The 16,940-nt window shown below is 38.3% G+C and overlaps 1 protein-coding gene across 9 annotated transcripts in view; it reads right to left on the bottom strand.

Moving 5' to 3' along the window:
• Positions 1 to 457: 457 nt before the first annotated feature.
• GSK3B (glycogen synthase kinase 3 beta) overlaps positions 458 to 16,940 on the bottom strand; it is a 202,189-nt gene continuing 185,706 nt past the window's right edge. For 3 of the 9 annotated variants that reach the window (XM_027105799.1, XM_027105768.1, XM_027105732.1), the window contains one exon: positions 458 to 902. In XM_027105799.1, coding sequence (XP_026961600.1) covers positions 829 to 902 — 74 coding nt within the window. In that variant the 3' untranslated portion in view covers positions 458 to 828. The other 6 variants (XM_027105790.1, XM_027105780.1, XM_027105772.1 and 3 more) reach the window with 4 other exon arrangements.

Raw genomic sequence — 16,940 nt, forward strand, 5'->3', positions numbered from 1 at the left:
GCCCCATCACTTTTGTTCCCTTCCTTTCACAGACTTCTCCATGAAGGGGAGCTGCAACCTGAGCGCTCCCTTTCCTAACTACACTTCTAGAGCACCTTCTCAACTGGCATCCAGCCTCACTGCTCTCCTGAGACATGATCCCGAAGGGCTGGTTCGTCACAACATTTTGGAAGACCTTAGAAATGAATGACGCAGTCCTTCAGGAGTTTTTAAGTTAAAAAGGTATCTTGTTCAATCCCAATTCAAATATGGCAGGAAATAACATAGTAGTATATCCCAAACAAACGCACTTCAATGCCATCAGGAGACCCATCCCACAAGTGACATCTTGCATATTTGTGCTGATCCCCACCCTTCCCCCCAAATCCCCGCAACTGGTAAACATGTTAAACTAGTTTACAAATATTAGCTAAGCACACCACCACAATAAGAAGTAAATAAAGAGGACCAGACTTTATCCAATATAAATTTGTTTTTATTGAAGCAGCAGTCACATGACTTTATATCTAGCCTTTAGATTAGGCCTGACAGAGTGAGCCAGCCCTAAAAAAAAATGATGTTTCTTTTTGCACTAAGAGACATAACATGTTTACATACATCATCCAGTATTGGAAATGAGCAGACTCAAACACAACGTGTTGGTTACCTGGGAGGTACAGCCCCACTGTTTGTGGTGTTCATATAATTCACAGATACTCCCAAAGACCATTACTAATGGGATGAAAGTTAAAAGAAAATACAGCTACACCAAACCATGAACACAGTAATCAGACAGCAGCTTATACACATTTTAAAAATTCGTCCCTTTCAGGGATGTATTCTTTCTTTTCAAAGCAGTGTCTGCAAAGCTTCCTCTACATCAAAGCCAAAGGTTTCCAAGATGGAAGCTGCACCTGTTGGGGCTATACAATGGAATAAGATCATTTGAAAGAAGAACTGGTGTTCACATCTTGATTTTTATAACAAAGATTCATGTTTCTCTAATTGGAGGAACGAAGTGGTGATGTGACTACATATTGCAGTGGCAGAATAGGTAGGGTGAAGAAAAGAAGGTTGGGTACTGAAATAAAGACCACACACTTGTGAATTTTAATTTCATTTCCAGGCTAACCTACTTTTTATTTAATGCAAATTACAGTACCAGTTAACTATTTCCAAACCAAGTCACATAGAACGAAATGTATTTACAAGGGAATGGGGAAAGGGAAAAAAAACATTGAGCATACTTTTCACAAAAAAGTTTATATTTAAAATGAAAAAAAAAATCAGTCACAGAGGCATTCAAGTAGTAATAATGTTATACAGATTTTGCTTTTCCTTTATATCAAGACAGATTTGCACAAGTGTTTGCAATAGTTTGTATACAACCCACAGTCCTTTATATATATATATATATATAATAAATTTTGTTTTTTAGATTTGATTTTAAGATGGAAGTGGTCACGCTAATTGGTATGTGTACAGGCCCAAGTGATCCATCGGCAACACATTTATGAATGCAAATTTTACAGGCAAGCACATTTTCATACATCTATCTGTATCTGCCTGTAGACAGATATAGTAAGAAAAAAAACTTAAAAATTAACACAAGGAAGTCTACTTTGTCAAGCTAACCCCTTATGTACTGGTTGTCATTTTGCTTTTATTGCAGAGGTGCAAAACGGAGCAACAAACTTGAATAAAATGTCATAACCCTTGTGAAAATAATCCAAACCCCAGGGATTACTTTCAAAGCCTCTCAAACATAGACCTTAGTCTGGGACTCTACTCTGCTTCTAGTTGTTTCTCTTATTTTCAGTGGCTCAGGTTTCTATTAGAAAAGACAGATTTTATTGTAAAGCATGCTTAGTTTATTTTTCTGTATAGGGGAGAAAGTGTTCGACTCTGTGATTAGATGATCACTAACATGAACAAGAAGAATCAGATACAATTTTGGTTTAAAACAAAGAAAAATCCCCAAACTTCTGGGAATCTGGCACTGGCCAAACTTCCTTTGGAAGATTCCAAAGTTAAATCCCTTAAAAAGGAAAGGGAAAAAGAAATGAAATGCCAGTGTCTTTATATCCACAGGGATAGAGAATACAATAGTCCTCTCAGAAACCTTTGCATTGGTGCAGACAAGATGACTGGTTAGGCAGGCTTTGTTAAAACACAAATCAAAAATACGTGTCTAAAAATTAAGAGGACTTAAAAAAAAAAGGACACAGCACGTTGCTGGAAAGAAGGTGCAGTCTTCTGCCTTGCTGGAATGAACACGTGATATTTCAAAAATAGCAACCTTTGGTTTGGTAAAGTTTTTTTTTATTCTACTCAAGACATATGGAGTACTTGGAGGCAAAACAAATTTGATTTTTTTTCTTTCGAAAAAGGCCTTCATGATGTGCACACAGTAAGAATTAAACTGATTTTTTTCAAAGATAAATTAAAATGACATTTCATTGAACAGGGGTAGAGGTGGCAGGAGGGAGGAAAGTTCCCTTGCGAAAACAACAGTCCTCATCATGCGGGCGGCAATTGTGCAGCAGCCACTAGGAATTGCACCACAGCATTTTAGACCACTCATGTATCAAAACTGATACATTAAGAAACTTTGATTCATAAATCTAATTCTCTCTCTATTTCTTTCTCTCATTTGGGAGGGAAGTAGACAAGGAGGAGAGAGAGAGAGAGGGTGGAAGTCTCCCGGAATCTGCTGTTTGTAAGACCCATGGTTAGGGTTTGGGGACAGAGACGAGCAAAATCTAATCTATTCAATATCCTCCAGCTCTAGGGCTCCCTGGCACTACACTAAGTCCCTGGATGGACCGAGTGAAATGAAACTGGTCACTGCAACTGAGGAGGAAACAGATGTTCAGAACCAAATCAAAGGCAGGGCTTAAATGAAATGAGATTATGAACATGGTTTCCTCTTTCCACTCCTGAGCATGGTATCACTGAAATTAACTGTGGAAGGGGCAAAGATAATGTGTTATGAGTGAGCTATTATTTCAAAGGGAAAGGGGCGGGACAGGGAGACATGGATAGAGAAACCAATTAAAACTTCCAAAATGAAAAACAAAAAACCAAACACATAGAAGCGAAGGCACTCCAAACTATATAGATACACTATACATTGCTAGAGTTATTGTTACAATAATACAGGCCGGTACCTACTGTACAGAGTTAAAACTATATGGCTTTAAAAAGCTCGTCTACAATTTGTCTGATTATTAAACAGAATCACTGCCCTGAACAGTAACTTTTTGCTCATTAATAACAGTTCCTGGGTCCACATATTTACATACAAAACAATAAAACTTAAATTTAAAAACATTGAAAGAAAATATAATGTACAAGCTTGAATTTGGTGAGGAGCTTTTTATTATTATTATTATTATTTACAAAAAGATATTCAGAGACCTGGATCTCACTTGTATAAAAGAGTTCTGTGATCCCGCCATGATCCTTGAGAAAGAAAAATCATGCACCTCAGCCCTCACACACACACACACACACACACACAATAAAATAAGAGAAAAGCATCTGACTTTTCTCTCTTCTTCTCTTACCCCATTTGTGGGGGGAAAGTGTTTCCTAAAACAAGCACAGATTTTTATGGACTCTAGCAAGTATACCAAGTCCAGAGTAGTGTCTGTGTCCAAATGTTTGGCTGGGCAGTTTGGTCTGAAAGTAGGTCCATTCCTTTGTCACAGACCTGCTGTCCAGCTTCTTTATAAATCTTTTCTGAAAATGGTCTATCAAAGCCATTCCCTTTAGGAATTATGCTGCCAAATACTTTGATTCAGACTTCTTTCAAATCTTAATTTGCTCTCGGAAGCTCATGATGCAAAGTAAAATTCAATTTGATTTGGTTTGACTAAGTGTGTTTCCCTTCTCATGAACTCTGATATAACCAGAGGCTTGAGAAACGCTTCTGTGGCTTAAGAGCTTAGCCAGACAGTGAGTGAAAACTAAGATGGCTCACCGTTGTCTCTCTGGGTACTGGTTCATGTCAGCAGGCAGTACGACTCTCTTGGAGAGTCACACACACTTTGTTAAGAAGCAGGACAGGGTGCCGGGACCTGCATGAGGGCTGCCGAGACACTCTACTTCCACATCACCTGGAGGGTGAGACCCCTAACATGTCCTAAGGTGGCAACAAGGAGGGTGAAGGGAGGTTACACACAATCTGGGGCTCAGCTCTGCAGCCCTACAGTTATCAGCTAACCTTGGAAGGTGTATGGGGAAGGAAGGAAGGTAGGCGGGAAAGGCGGCCATCACTCAAGTGATCTTTAAATGTAAAGTACAACTGATTGTGCCTTAAAAGATTCATTAGGTCAAGTAATGGCCCATAAGCACCAAGGTGACTAAGGTTCATTTTAGAGTATATAAGGCCCGCATAGATGTCAACCTTAAACATATAAACCAAACTAGTTGTGAAAACCTATTTCCTCACTGCCAACATAATCCTTCAATTCTCCTTGCTTTCCAAGGAATATTGCTTTTTCTTCAAAAACAGAGACTGATTCTTACACTGTTCACTGATTATACAAAGAATAACAGAAACAAAAATTCTTAACTGGGTTTGGGGGGAAACATTCTTCTCATGCTTCAACCAGTCAATTTTGATACTGTGGACAAAAACAAACAAACAAACAAACAAAAAACCCAAAACTAAAGGCAGTATTGAATCTATGTATATAACATATATACACACATTTATATAATCAGCTTTCCTATAAAGTCAGCAGGTACAAGTGACTGTTTATATCATTTTGATGTGTAGTTTTTAATATTCCTACCATCTAAAATTATAATGGTCTATCTCACATGCATCAATAAATAAAATTTAAAAAGCATGAGGTTAAAAAGGCTGAAATTAAATACAGATTCTAGATTTGGATTTAAAATCAGAACTATATGCAGAATGTGGCACTTTCTGCAAGCTCATTTTGCAATTAAAAAATATGAAAAATAAACCAGTAGACTGTTACAGTTCACATTATTTAACTGTGATGTCCTCTCAAGTGTATCTTTCCAAGGGAAGCAACTTTAGAAAAAATCTGGACAAATTCATCCAGTGGTGAGACCTGCCCCTGGCCTGTCCCCTTCCTCCAGGTTCGTTAGCTTTTGACCTCTGCAGTCAGAGGGGCCAGCTCAGCACCCTTTTTAGTCTCCTCCTAGGTCACTAGATTAAAACTGTACTAAGATTTATAGAGAACCTTTGGTCAGGCAAACAAAGATCCACACACAGAGCACACACGCTCCTCCTTTGACAGCTTCCTACGTAAGTTTCTTCACCACTAGCACTGATTAAGAGCAAAACAAAACCTTGACAAATCAATTAAGAATTTTCCCCTTATAGATTCAAACTTTATTGACCTCCAGGGTTACAAATGACACACATTTCCTTTTTTGTCTGCCACACCTGCCATCAACATGCCAAAGGCATGTCTTCAAGTACCCGAGGATATGGATTAATTTTACAAGTGACATTTAAGTCCCCATTGAGTTACACCTGCTAAGCTCCCAACCAATTTCAAGCTGTGCACTATACCCAAGTCTTACACTTGACTTTAAAAGAAAACGAAGTTCAAAAAAACTTCCGCACAGAACAAAGTTTTCTTCTTTTGTGGAAGGGGCATGAGGCAGGAGTCCTGTTTTTAAAGTATACAACAGCAGACTTTTGATAAAAAAAAGATTGTCGTGGGAGAGAGACTGTGTGTTCTAGTGCCCCGCTTTCCCCTCCCCACGACCCCTCCCAACCCCTGGGTCTCCCTCAAAGTGAGAATACAATGAAATTGGTTTGTATTTATAGATATTTTACAAGGTTAAATAAGAACAACAATAATAATAAAAAAATTGAACACTAAAATGAACAGGTTTTTTTTCTCTTTTTAATTTTCTTTCCAAATGTGACCAGTGTTGCTGAGTGACACTCAAGTAACTGGTGGTTTTTCCTGTGCAGCTGGCTGCTCGGGACTGTTCAGGTGGAGTTGGAAGCTGATGCGGAAGCGGCGTTATTGGTCTGTCCACGGTCTCCAGCATTAGCATCTGCAAATCAAAAGCCCCAAGAGAGAGCATGAACAATGCTGTAACACCCCAGAGAGAAAAGTACGTGGCCTCAACTGCAGGCTGAGAGCTATATCTGGAACGTTGTTTTGAATATGGCCAATACTACGAAATCTGAATTTTCTTCTGCTTAGAGTTAAGTATGTGCGTTGGCCAGGTCTTGGTACAGAGAAGACGGTATCTTTGAGTAAGTTACAGACTCGGGGAGCCAGAGACCATTTCTGTCAAAGCTCTTGCCACAGCTGGGATTAGCAGAGCATGAATACTCAGCTGGACTCTAGCTCACTTGAAAATAAGTGAACAGTGTACAGCTGTGAAAACTTGCTAAAAATTCTGAATGGTGTTACACTATGCCATCTGCTTGAGTGGGTGAATGAGTGGGGCAGTGAAAGTAATATGGGTCAGTGGTGATGGGAGAAGCACCAAGCATAAATCAAACTCAGCTGCTTGCTTTCTAGGTACAGTCCCCCTTCGTTATTCATACAAATGGAAGACACAACCAGCAAAAAGGAAATTTCAGCCATTGTAGTACCAATTCCCTTATTCAATTCAATAAAGCATCTTATAGTCAAATGTCTTAGCACTTGAGCTTACTTTACCTAATCCTTTAAAAATACATATAACTTTACAACTAACTTGAACCCCTGCCCCCCCCACTCACACTTTTTAAGGTCCATTATTATTTCACAGCCTCCATTAACATTTACACAGACATTTAACTGTGTCCAGACTGGCTCTCCATCTCCGGTAGGCAAGATACTACTGTTTCAGTGGCTTGTCAAGTGGCATCCCTGTCATCACACACGTGACTGGGAATATACTGCTAGGCAAATTTTCTCTCAAAAACTTCACACTAAGCCCTGAGCAAGAAGGGAGGTGGCTTGACTGAGATGGGCAACTTCCAAGAGCCATCGCCCTAGAAGTCCACCATCCTTGGCTATCAAGGCTAGGGACACCAAAAAACAGACTCAGAAGTTTTGTCTCTCTCTCTCAAGACTGCAGCTCTCCTGTATCCTATGTTGAGTAGAGTAAATGTTATGGTTGAAGGCAACATTTGGCCTTTGGATCTTTCTACTTTGAATTTTTTAATTGAGCAAGAAACAAAAGACCCCAAGGATACACAGCAACTGTAGCTTAAGGAACTCTTAAGGATTAGCTATTCAGTTTATCATTTTGATAGCCACTCTTTAAAAACTATACTTCCTTCCTAAATTCCCATTGTTCCTCAAAACAATCTACCCTTATATACATTTAACTCAGCCTTTGGGGAAAAAATGTTTATATCTCTTAATAAGAATGGTTGTGTTTAATTCATTTTACTTCCTTCAAAACATCTATAGCACTATTTTCATGAAAATAAGCACAGACATTATGACATCAGGATCCACACGTTAGTTTCATATTGCCCATGGCATGGCATCATGCTAACTTATCTGCATGGCACATGGACAGGTGGCAAGAGAGGGTATATGATATATAGCATATAACCTAGTCTCCAAAGGCAGGCAAACAGCCCTTCCCAATAATCAGTCAGTAATTGTACTAATACCTCATTCATTAACTCTTGGTTTTTCCTGGATATGCCCTACTTAGCAGGAGTTTTATTCTCAATGATCATCCAAATTCTGTGCATCAATAACCTAACATCAATTCCTATCCAGGCCACAGGTTCCTATAAGGCTTTCTCAGGAAAAATGTTCATTTTCATAATTTAGGGACAGGCTACATTAAAAACAACACTCCTGAGAAAGCCTGGAAGGCACAGAGATATTTCAGAATTATAATGCTCCTCACAAACCCATGCTTATTATTGCAGCATTTCTCATGTTTTGGATGACACTCAGAACCTGCATGATTATCATCAAACAGCACTTTCCTCTCATTTTCAACATGTGAAGATGACAGGTAAAACTGTCACATTCTGGTCTTCCTCAGGACTTAAGAGATCAGCACACATACCAGCAGTGTTAGCAGCTCTGGCTATAGCAGCCATTGGCTATTGGCAAACATTCACCAAGGCTCCTCTACATTGCCAGCCCATTACATTAATTTACTCTTTGGCAATATCTTATTTAGCTACTAATCTGCTATTGTCCTTTCAGCGGCTATTACCTATGAGCTTATGACATTCCCAAAACTAGTCTTCCCTTCCTTGGATAAATTCAAAGGCTGCTTGTATGATCATAATAAAAAGCATAAGTCTTTTAAGTGGGCATATAACCAGAAACAAAATCACGTTCTGAATAATAAAAAACATTCATATTCCTCAGGTTTGTAATTTAATGATCTCTTATTTTTCTTTGAATTATTTCCAAATCACCTAATGAGTAAAATTTTAACAGCTAATTATTTTGATTACAATTATCCTTGATATCACAGGATAATATAGTCACAGCACTGGACTGACTCATTCATCAAAAACAAACAAAAACCCTATGCCCTGTGCAATGAACTCTACTTAAAATCAAATTATACATGTCTTTCCTGAGAAAGGAGAGTTCTCCGCTTTTCAGAGGGAGACAAAGCACAGGGAGGAGAAAAGCAAAACAAACAAACGTGACTCTCCATAAACTCAATAGTAGCTCCAACAGACTGCCTGTTTGCTAAATGAGCAAAACTATGTTTTTAAAGTTCTTCTTGGTACATGCTTATTTTGATCTCACTGTCAAGTCTGTAAATTTATTTTACAGAGTTGAATCTGAATATGGACCCTCTATAATAAAAATGTTCATTAATTTAAAATTCTGATAAACTGTCACTAGACTTAGATGTTTACTGCAATTTCTGTAACTTTTCTTCTCAAGCATTTAAAACAGTAACTTTTTTTTGACATTCTTTTTTTTAAATATTCTTTTCCGTTACAGTTTATCAGACCGGATATTGAATACACTTCCCTGTGCTATATAGTAGGACCTTGTTGTTTATCCACTCTATATGTTAATAGTTTGCATCTGCTAATCCCAAACTCCCAGTCCATCCCCCCCAACACGCCTCCCCATTGGTAACCACAAGTCTGTTCTCTATGTCTAAACAGTAACTCTTTAAAAGCAGCAAAGCTCATTTTGCCTCTCCTTCATTCCCTTCCCTTTACATATGTACTGGTAAAAGTGATGCAACCTGGCATTATGATTTAAACTAAGATCTTTTGATTATAAAGGATCCAACTATGAAGAGTCAAAGATTGACTATATAGTCTCTTGTTTTCAGTCTTGAGATGCTCTTCTGAAGTTCACAGTGATATATCTTCCTTAAATCTAATCCAATTTCACAAAGTTGTACAACTTAATAACTGTGTGATTTTGGAACAAGTTATTTAACCTCTCTACCCTCAATTTCCCCATCTGTAAAATGGTGATAATACCACCCATCTATGTAATAAGGCCTAAGAAGTGCTTAGTAATTGTCCAGTAAATGGAAAGGTAAAAGAGACACCTAGAAATACAGAGATGTATAGTTTAGTGTGACTGCAATAACCACCATCACCACCACAGTAAGTATCAGTGGTAGCAGCTGTTGACATCTGGGTGCTTACCAATGTGCTAGACATCATACTAAGTATGTTGCAAGCATGTCATTTAGCCTACAAAGCAAGAAACAGGTACAATTATTGCACCCATTTTGCAAATGGGAAAAAATGGATGCACAAAGCGATGAGATAATGTGTCTAAGGTCACAGAGCTAACAAGTGGAGAGCTGAGCACAGAGGGAACAGAGGAAGAATATGATTACCTTTATGCCTATAGGAAACAAGCAGAAAAGATTTCCTAGCAAAGGGAGAAGAGAGGACTTTCATTCAGGTCTAACCTCTACATAATCCAGTGTGATTTCCAGAAGTCTATTTCTATTAACTAAAGAGTTACTACATTAAAACAGGTGAATTTATAATATGAAGAATTAAGAGGATGGCTATTTTATTATCTAATTTTCAAACAGTCTCTATGGGGTATACAGAGATACAAGTGTTTTGGAAACAACTATAGAGCTGATATTTCACTGACTTCCAACATTCCTAGAAACCAATGCTCATTACCACCCCTCTGATACTGCTGCACAATAAACCAACTAACTAACAAACCAAACGAAGGATAGACTTGAGGGAGAAAGGAGAGAATAATCAGTTTTGGGGGAGGAAGGTATAAGACCGTTCTTTTACATTGTGGTAGCCACCCTCGAAGATGACTTCAATGAGTCATGCACCTCTTGATGTCCATGCCCTCATGCAGTCCCCTCCCCCAGTAAATAGGGATGACCTGTGTAACCAACAGGATATTGCAGAAATAATGGTGCGTGACTTACAAAGTTAGGACGTAAAAGACACTGTGACTTCCACCTTCTCCTCCTTGGATTGCTTGGCCTAGGGGAAGCCAGCTGCCACAATGTGAGACACTCAAGTAGCACTACGGAAAGGTCCACGTGGTGAGGGACTGGGCCTTCTGCATACAGCCAGCTCAGAGTCACTAACCACACGAATGAGCCATCCTGGAAGTACAGCTTCCAGCCCCAGGCAACCAGCCTTCAGATGTCTGAAGCCCTGGCTGACATTTTGGCTACAACCTCATGAGAAATCCTGACCGAGAATTATACAGTTAGGCTGCTTCTGAATTTCTGACCCATGAAAACTGTGTGAGATACTAAATGTTTATTCTTTTTTTTTAATGTCTTTTTTGTCTTTTATTCGTTTTTAAAAATTTATTTATTTTTTTACTTTTGGGTCTTCGTAGCTGCATGCGGGCTTTCTCTAGTTGTGGCGAGCAGGGGCTACTCTTCGTTGCAGGCTTCTCACTGCAGTGGCTTCTCTTGTTGTGGAGCACGGGCTCTAGGTGCTCAGGCTTCAGTAGCTGTGGCTCGCAGGCTCTAGAGCACAGGCTCAGTAGTTGTGGCGCACGGGCTTAGTTGCTCCGTGGCATGTGGGATCTTCCCGGCCCAGGGCTTGAACCTGTGTCCCCGGCATTGGCAGGCGGATTCTTAACCACTGTGCCACCAGAGAAGCCCGAAATGTTTACTCTTAAGCTGCTAAATTTTGGGGTCTCTTGATACACAGCAATAGATAACTAATGCATACATATAGGTCAAATAACTTAAATGCCAGTTAGGGTCTGTGTTCACAAGCCCATGAACCAAGTCCCTCTACAAAATTAGGTATGCTCCTAATAAACTGTACAAGCAAGAAAGATTGCATCAGATGTTCAACTGTTTTTTCCCTAATGCTGAGAAGAGTCTATGGTTCTATGACTTTTGTATTGGATATGGCAAAGGGAATTTGTGCATGTACTGTATTGAGACCAATTTTACTCTGTGTGACTTCAGATGTAAAAATGACAAGTTGGGCAATCCCATAGTGAAACTAAGGGTGAAGCTCTAAGGTATTAGGTTCCCAACAGAGTCCACCAGGCTGCGATTTTTGTCCTAAATTTTTATGTACAAAATTCCATACCTGATACATATATTTTTCAGGAGAGGATTCACAGTTTTATTCTCAGATTCTCAAAGATCTGTAAGAGTTGCTACATAATCGAGTCATGGATTTGATGGGCAGCTGTCTCAATTCCGAGGAAACTGCATCATCTAGCTGCTCAGGCGGTAAACCAAAAGTTCTTACCTCGATTCTTCACTCCCCCACCCCCGCCAATGCATCAGCAAGTCCTGTCCATTCTCCCTCCAAATGTGTCTGATCAACGTGTAAATGGGGAGGGGAAGGAGAGTGAATGGAAGGTCCCACATTTACAAACTGTCACCAAAAGGTTTAAATAGAAAAGCAGAAAACAAGGGAACAGGTCAGGAGGAAAGGACAGAGAATAAACAAAGGAGCTGGGGTTCCTAAGACTCTGCTCAGTATCCCAGAACTATGGGTCTATAAAAGTTAAAACCTTCTAATTGATACAAGTGTTCATTGTCTGGCTCAACAGCAATAATGGAAATGTTTTATCTGCACTCTCTAATAGGATGACTGCTAGCTACATATGGTTATTTAAATTTAATTGAAATTAAATAAAAATAAAAATGTAGTTCCTTATTTACCCTAAACACGTTTTCAGATTCTCAAAAGCTATAAAATCATTATTGGCATATTAGTAGAAGAGCGTATTTCAGATATATCAAATCCTTTTTGTGCTTTACATGTACTTTACAAGTATACTTGGGAACTTTAAGTATACTTTTATTTCCTTATTTCCTTTATTATGCTCTCCCAAGCCTATATTATGTATTTCTATTCGCCAGCTATCCTGCTTTTATAGCAAGTTAGAAATGTCTCATGACAGGTCAACTCCTCTAAAAGATAAAGTTTTGGAGGCCTGGGCCACGCTGTTTGTACTGTGTAGCTAACTCAGGATGTTGCTATTCAAGCTGTTCCAAGTGGAAATGCCTCTACTATAAAACTATGTCTCAGACATTCATGTTATTAACTGACACATGAACAAACAACACATGAACCATTACTCACAGAGAATTAAAGGTATACCCCAAAGTTACATTTAAACCGAAATCATAATCCACACTAATGAAATCAAAGTAGTATCAGTATTAAGGAAAAGGATTCAATTTTCACTTTTCTCTTTATACTGTGTACTATGATTTTGACAATTTTGTGTGTGTCATAATGAGGGAGAGGGAGGGGAACCACTCCTCAGCAAAGCACCATCACCTCTCATGTCATATTATTCCAAGGAAAAGGTGTGGCACAAGACTCCATGGTGGCTTCAGTCATTTAAAAAATAGAACTGAAATTCAGGTGCTAGTGAGCCAATCAATCCAGCAGCAAACCTGGAGGGCTTATCAACAACACTGTTTATACTTGATCTGCCAGCAGTAGAGGTCTTAGCTGCTGTGAGTTCAGGGGCAGAGCACATTTCAATTAAGAGGCTTGGTTGTTCAGGGTAAAAAAACTGAAGGCCATGGGGACACAGGATATATTTTCATCTTTTAAGTTAAAAGACTTAGCTTAGGAACAAAGAATAAAAAAAGGCATATGAATATAAACAGGTAACTTCAGGTAAGGAACTGAGGAACACCTGAAGAATACCCAGAAGAATGTCTTATAGGACACTCACCAACTTAATCAAGAAGGTTTTATTACATTACTTTTGGAGGAAGAAGGAAAAACCCAGGTAAAATTTTTGACTTAATAGGAAAGAACATGTTTTACATAAAAAGAAGCAATTTCCTAGAAGTGATACTTAGCACTGCTCTGGTGAAAATAATGACAAAGATGGTTTGACTTTAGATACCTATACGCAAACTCACTATGTGAACTTGAAATTCTAACAGAGGGTAGATATAGTCTCATTGGTGTCAGTGAATTTGTCAAACTGGCACATATGGATGGAAGTCTGTATTTCAAACACAGAGCCAATAGGAGGAAATGGGTATAGCACTGTACCTACACCCATCTTTTTCATCTGCTAAGTTGGTAATGCATAAAAATACACGTGTGCAGATACACTTTGCACCTCCCCCACCCCACTCTGGGCTGGCTAGTGTTGAAGTAACAGAGAAGTGAAAAAATATGTGCATTACCACTGTAGACTGGGACAAACTTTCTGGAAGGCAATTTGACAATTTGACAAAAAAAAACTTCCTTATATCTTTTGACTCAGGAATTCTTCTAAAAACTGGGACACAACCCAAATGTCCAAGAATAAGGAATTAGTTAAAGAAATTATGGTACAGGCTTAGAATACTGCTTGAATACTAAAGTCATGTACTCCCCTTCCCCCAAATAGCATAAGTCCATTAAAAAAATGGGACAGAGTTATCTCTGTCCACTGATAACTAGACTAAAATATATTAAATAGTGTTACCTTTGATTTTCTTTGGAAGTGAGAATATGGAGAGTCTTATTTTCTAAAATAATTATATACTGTATTTTTAAGAGAGAAAAATCCTTGGGTTTTTTAAAAAAGTTATATATTTTTATAAAATTCCACATACATTTAGGTTAAGACAAAGAGAAAATAGACAGGAAAGAGTTCGGAAGATGAACACCTGAGGGCAACACTGTGGGTTCTGCAGCTAGACAGGGTATGGGTGCAGTTTTCCCAGAGCACACTATACAAGTGCCACAGAGGAAAAGCGTAATCATACTTGGGGGTTGCGGGGGGATAAAGGGATGGTAACCATCATTTTAGGAAAGTAAGTATTTGATACACTGACTTAATTTAACATTTTATTTTTCAAAATCAGTGGAAACAAACAATGGGAGAAATTACTCTGGGTTTAATTCTGCCCAGCTAGAAAAAATTGTCTGGTGATGTAGAAGGTGACAGGGTGACAGAAATTCTGGGGTAAAAATAACTGTAATAGTAAGAAAAAGGGATCACTAGCCCTGGCTAAACTGAAACATGACTTTAGCAAAATGCATTTCAAAAAGTTCAGGGAACAAATAGGTATGATTTTGTAGTTACAGTCTTCAAAAGGGGTTAATAACTGACAAGAAATAGAAAATTATGAAAATCAAAATTCTGACCAACCAAACAATTGCACATACTCTCAATGCAAAATAAAAGGAGAAGAACCAAAGAAACCAACTAAAAGGGTTTTCTTTGATGGGTTCATAATTTAAAAAGTAGGGCACACATCCCAGGAAGAATAGAAAATAAAAATGTGCACTTGTCAGAACAGGCCAGATTTGGTTTAAATGAGGTAACAGCAAAGGGTTTCAAAGCAAGATCAAAAAACATTAAGCCCCCTGACCAGGTAAAAAGACAGAGAAGACAGACCTTGTCCAACTCTTATCATGATTCCCTTTTCTGTTAGAAGGGTTTTCAACCTGGAAAGGATATAACAAAAATCCTAATAAACAAAATGCAGCCCGATGAAGGTGAGGGAAATCTATACATTTTAAATGTCTTTAAACCCAGAATCTATAGTCCAACAAACACATTCTTAAATGGATTACAGAAATTCAGTTTACCAATATTTAAGCACTACAAATTTCCTTAAGTCTTAAAAAAAAAAAGATTTCATTTCCATCTTTGACAGTTTCTTTTTTGATGGAAAAAATCTGAAAGTTTTCTTGACAACAGCAAAGCATTTAACTTAGTTTTCATAACATTATTATATAAATGAGTATTGTAAGGTTGGTCTGTAGTTAAGAGACCAGTTATTCAGAGACCGTCAGAAGAATAATCCCTAGTAAGCGTTGCATAGTCCCATTTAACTTATTTTATCAGTAACTTCGGTAAAGGCAAAAAAACAAAACAAAACAAAAAACTAGTAGGCTCTGCCTTGTTCTGTTTAATATACTCTATTAGTTGCTTGGATAGAGGCAAAAAATTGATGTGTTTATGAAATGTGCAGATGACAAATAATTGTATAGAAAACCTAACATCCTGATACTTTAGAACATATTCAGGATTAGGATTTAAAATCCTCATTAGTGGGGCTTCCCTGGTGGCGCAGTAGTTGGGAGTCCGCCTGCCGATGCAGGGGACGCGGGTTCGTGCCCCGGTCCGGGAAGATCCCACATGCCGCGGAGCGGCTGGGCCCGTGAGCCATGGCCGCTGAGCCTGTGCGTTCGGAGCCTGTGCTCCGCAACGGGAGAGGCCACAACAGTGAGAGGCCCGCGTATTGCAAAAAAAAAAAAAAAAAAAGGAAAAATCCTCATTAGTATGGAGGGGATACTAGTCATCATTAAAATTTGAAGGACTTTTGCGTGTAAGAATTGGGTTGGTTTTCTATAATCCCAGAGTAGGATCACTGAATGAAAGAGGATTTCTAACAAAGTGATACAAAGATGGAATGTGTTACTGAATATTCCAGTTACTGAATATACACAAGCATGAGACACTAGTTCTCAGTAGATAATAAGGAGGGTGAAATCAGTGGTTTTCAAATTTGTTTTAATAGCAGAACTATTGCACTGGAAGAAGACTAATATATACAAAGCAGAGAGAAAACTGCTCTAGCTGAAATTCCCAACCACATCTCACACTTAACTCAGGTGGCACTGGATCAGATTATCTCTAAAGTGGTTCGTATTTGATTAGCAAAACTATAATTCCTCAAGATGTATTACTCTAGATGGTCCAGATGAATGGTCTCCCAAATGGAATAACTTGGAGGATCTGTTGGGGGTGTGGAGAAAAATCAGGTATAAATATCAAAATAAGAAATTATACTTTATGGACTGAGAGTGGTATGTATACTTTTCAGGAGTTTCTCGTGTCAATCAGAGCCACAGTCAGATATAATGCCCCCAGGCACTGAGGTATTCTAAAAACAATTTAAAAGAATGAAAGTTTTTGAGGGAAAAAAACTCCCCACCACTAACAACATCCATACCCACTAATTTAACACAACTGTTTTAATTTCTGTATATTTGTATCTAGTTCCTATCCACACGCAAATACATATTTTGGCACAGTTACCAACATGGTACATAAGATTTTTAAGTTTTCTCCACATAAATTAAGATGAATATTTCCACAAATGTAAGTTTCATAATAATTGTCTTTCATGGTTACATACAAATGGAGATTTCATAATGTACTGAAACATTTTCCTACTGTTAACCATTCAGATCATATTGGCTCTCTTCTTTTGTTATTATATAATTATTCCTATTCATATCTCTGTACATGGTAGCTTTTTTTCTTCTATTAGATGTACCCTAAAGTTAAGATCCCTAAAGTGGGATTAGTGAATAAAAAAGTATGAACGCTGCTGTGATAGCTCTTGTACATAGTAATGCTTTCCAACAGGTCTTTATCCATTCATCTGCAGTCACTACCGGAACCTTGAATACAACACATGGAAAAAGTAGTTGAAACATCTGCAAAAACAGTTTCCTCAGTATTAATCTCATTATACTGATAGAAGCTATCTTTACTATTTTCAAGAAAGGTGAGAAAAATAGCTATTACTGTGATATTCTATTGTACTGATCAAGG

Source organism: Aethalodelphis obliquidens, unplaced genomic scaffold (genome assembly GCF_003676395.1).
Source record: "Aethalodelphis obliquidens isolate GAN/ISIS:26980383/991018 unplaced genomic scaffold, ASM367639v1 scaffold1, whole genome shotgun sequence".
NCBI lineage: Eukaryota > Metazoa > Chordata > Mammalia > Artiodactyla > Delphinidae > Aethalodelphis > Aethalodelphis obliquidens.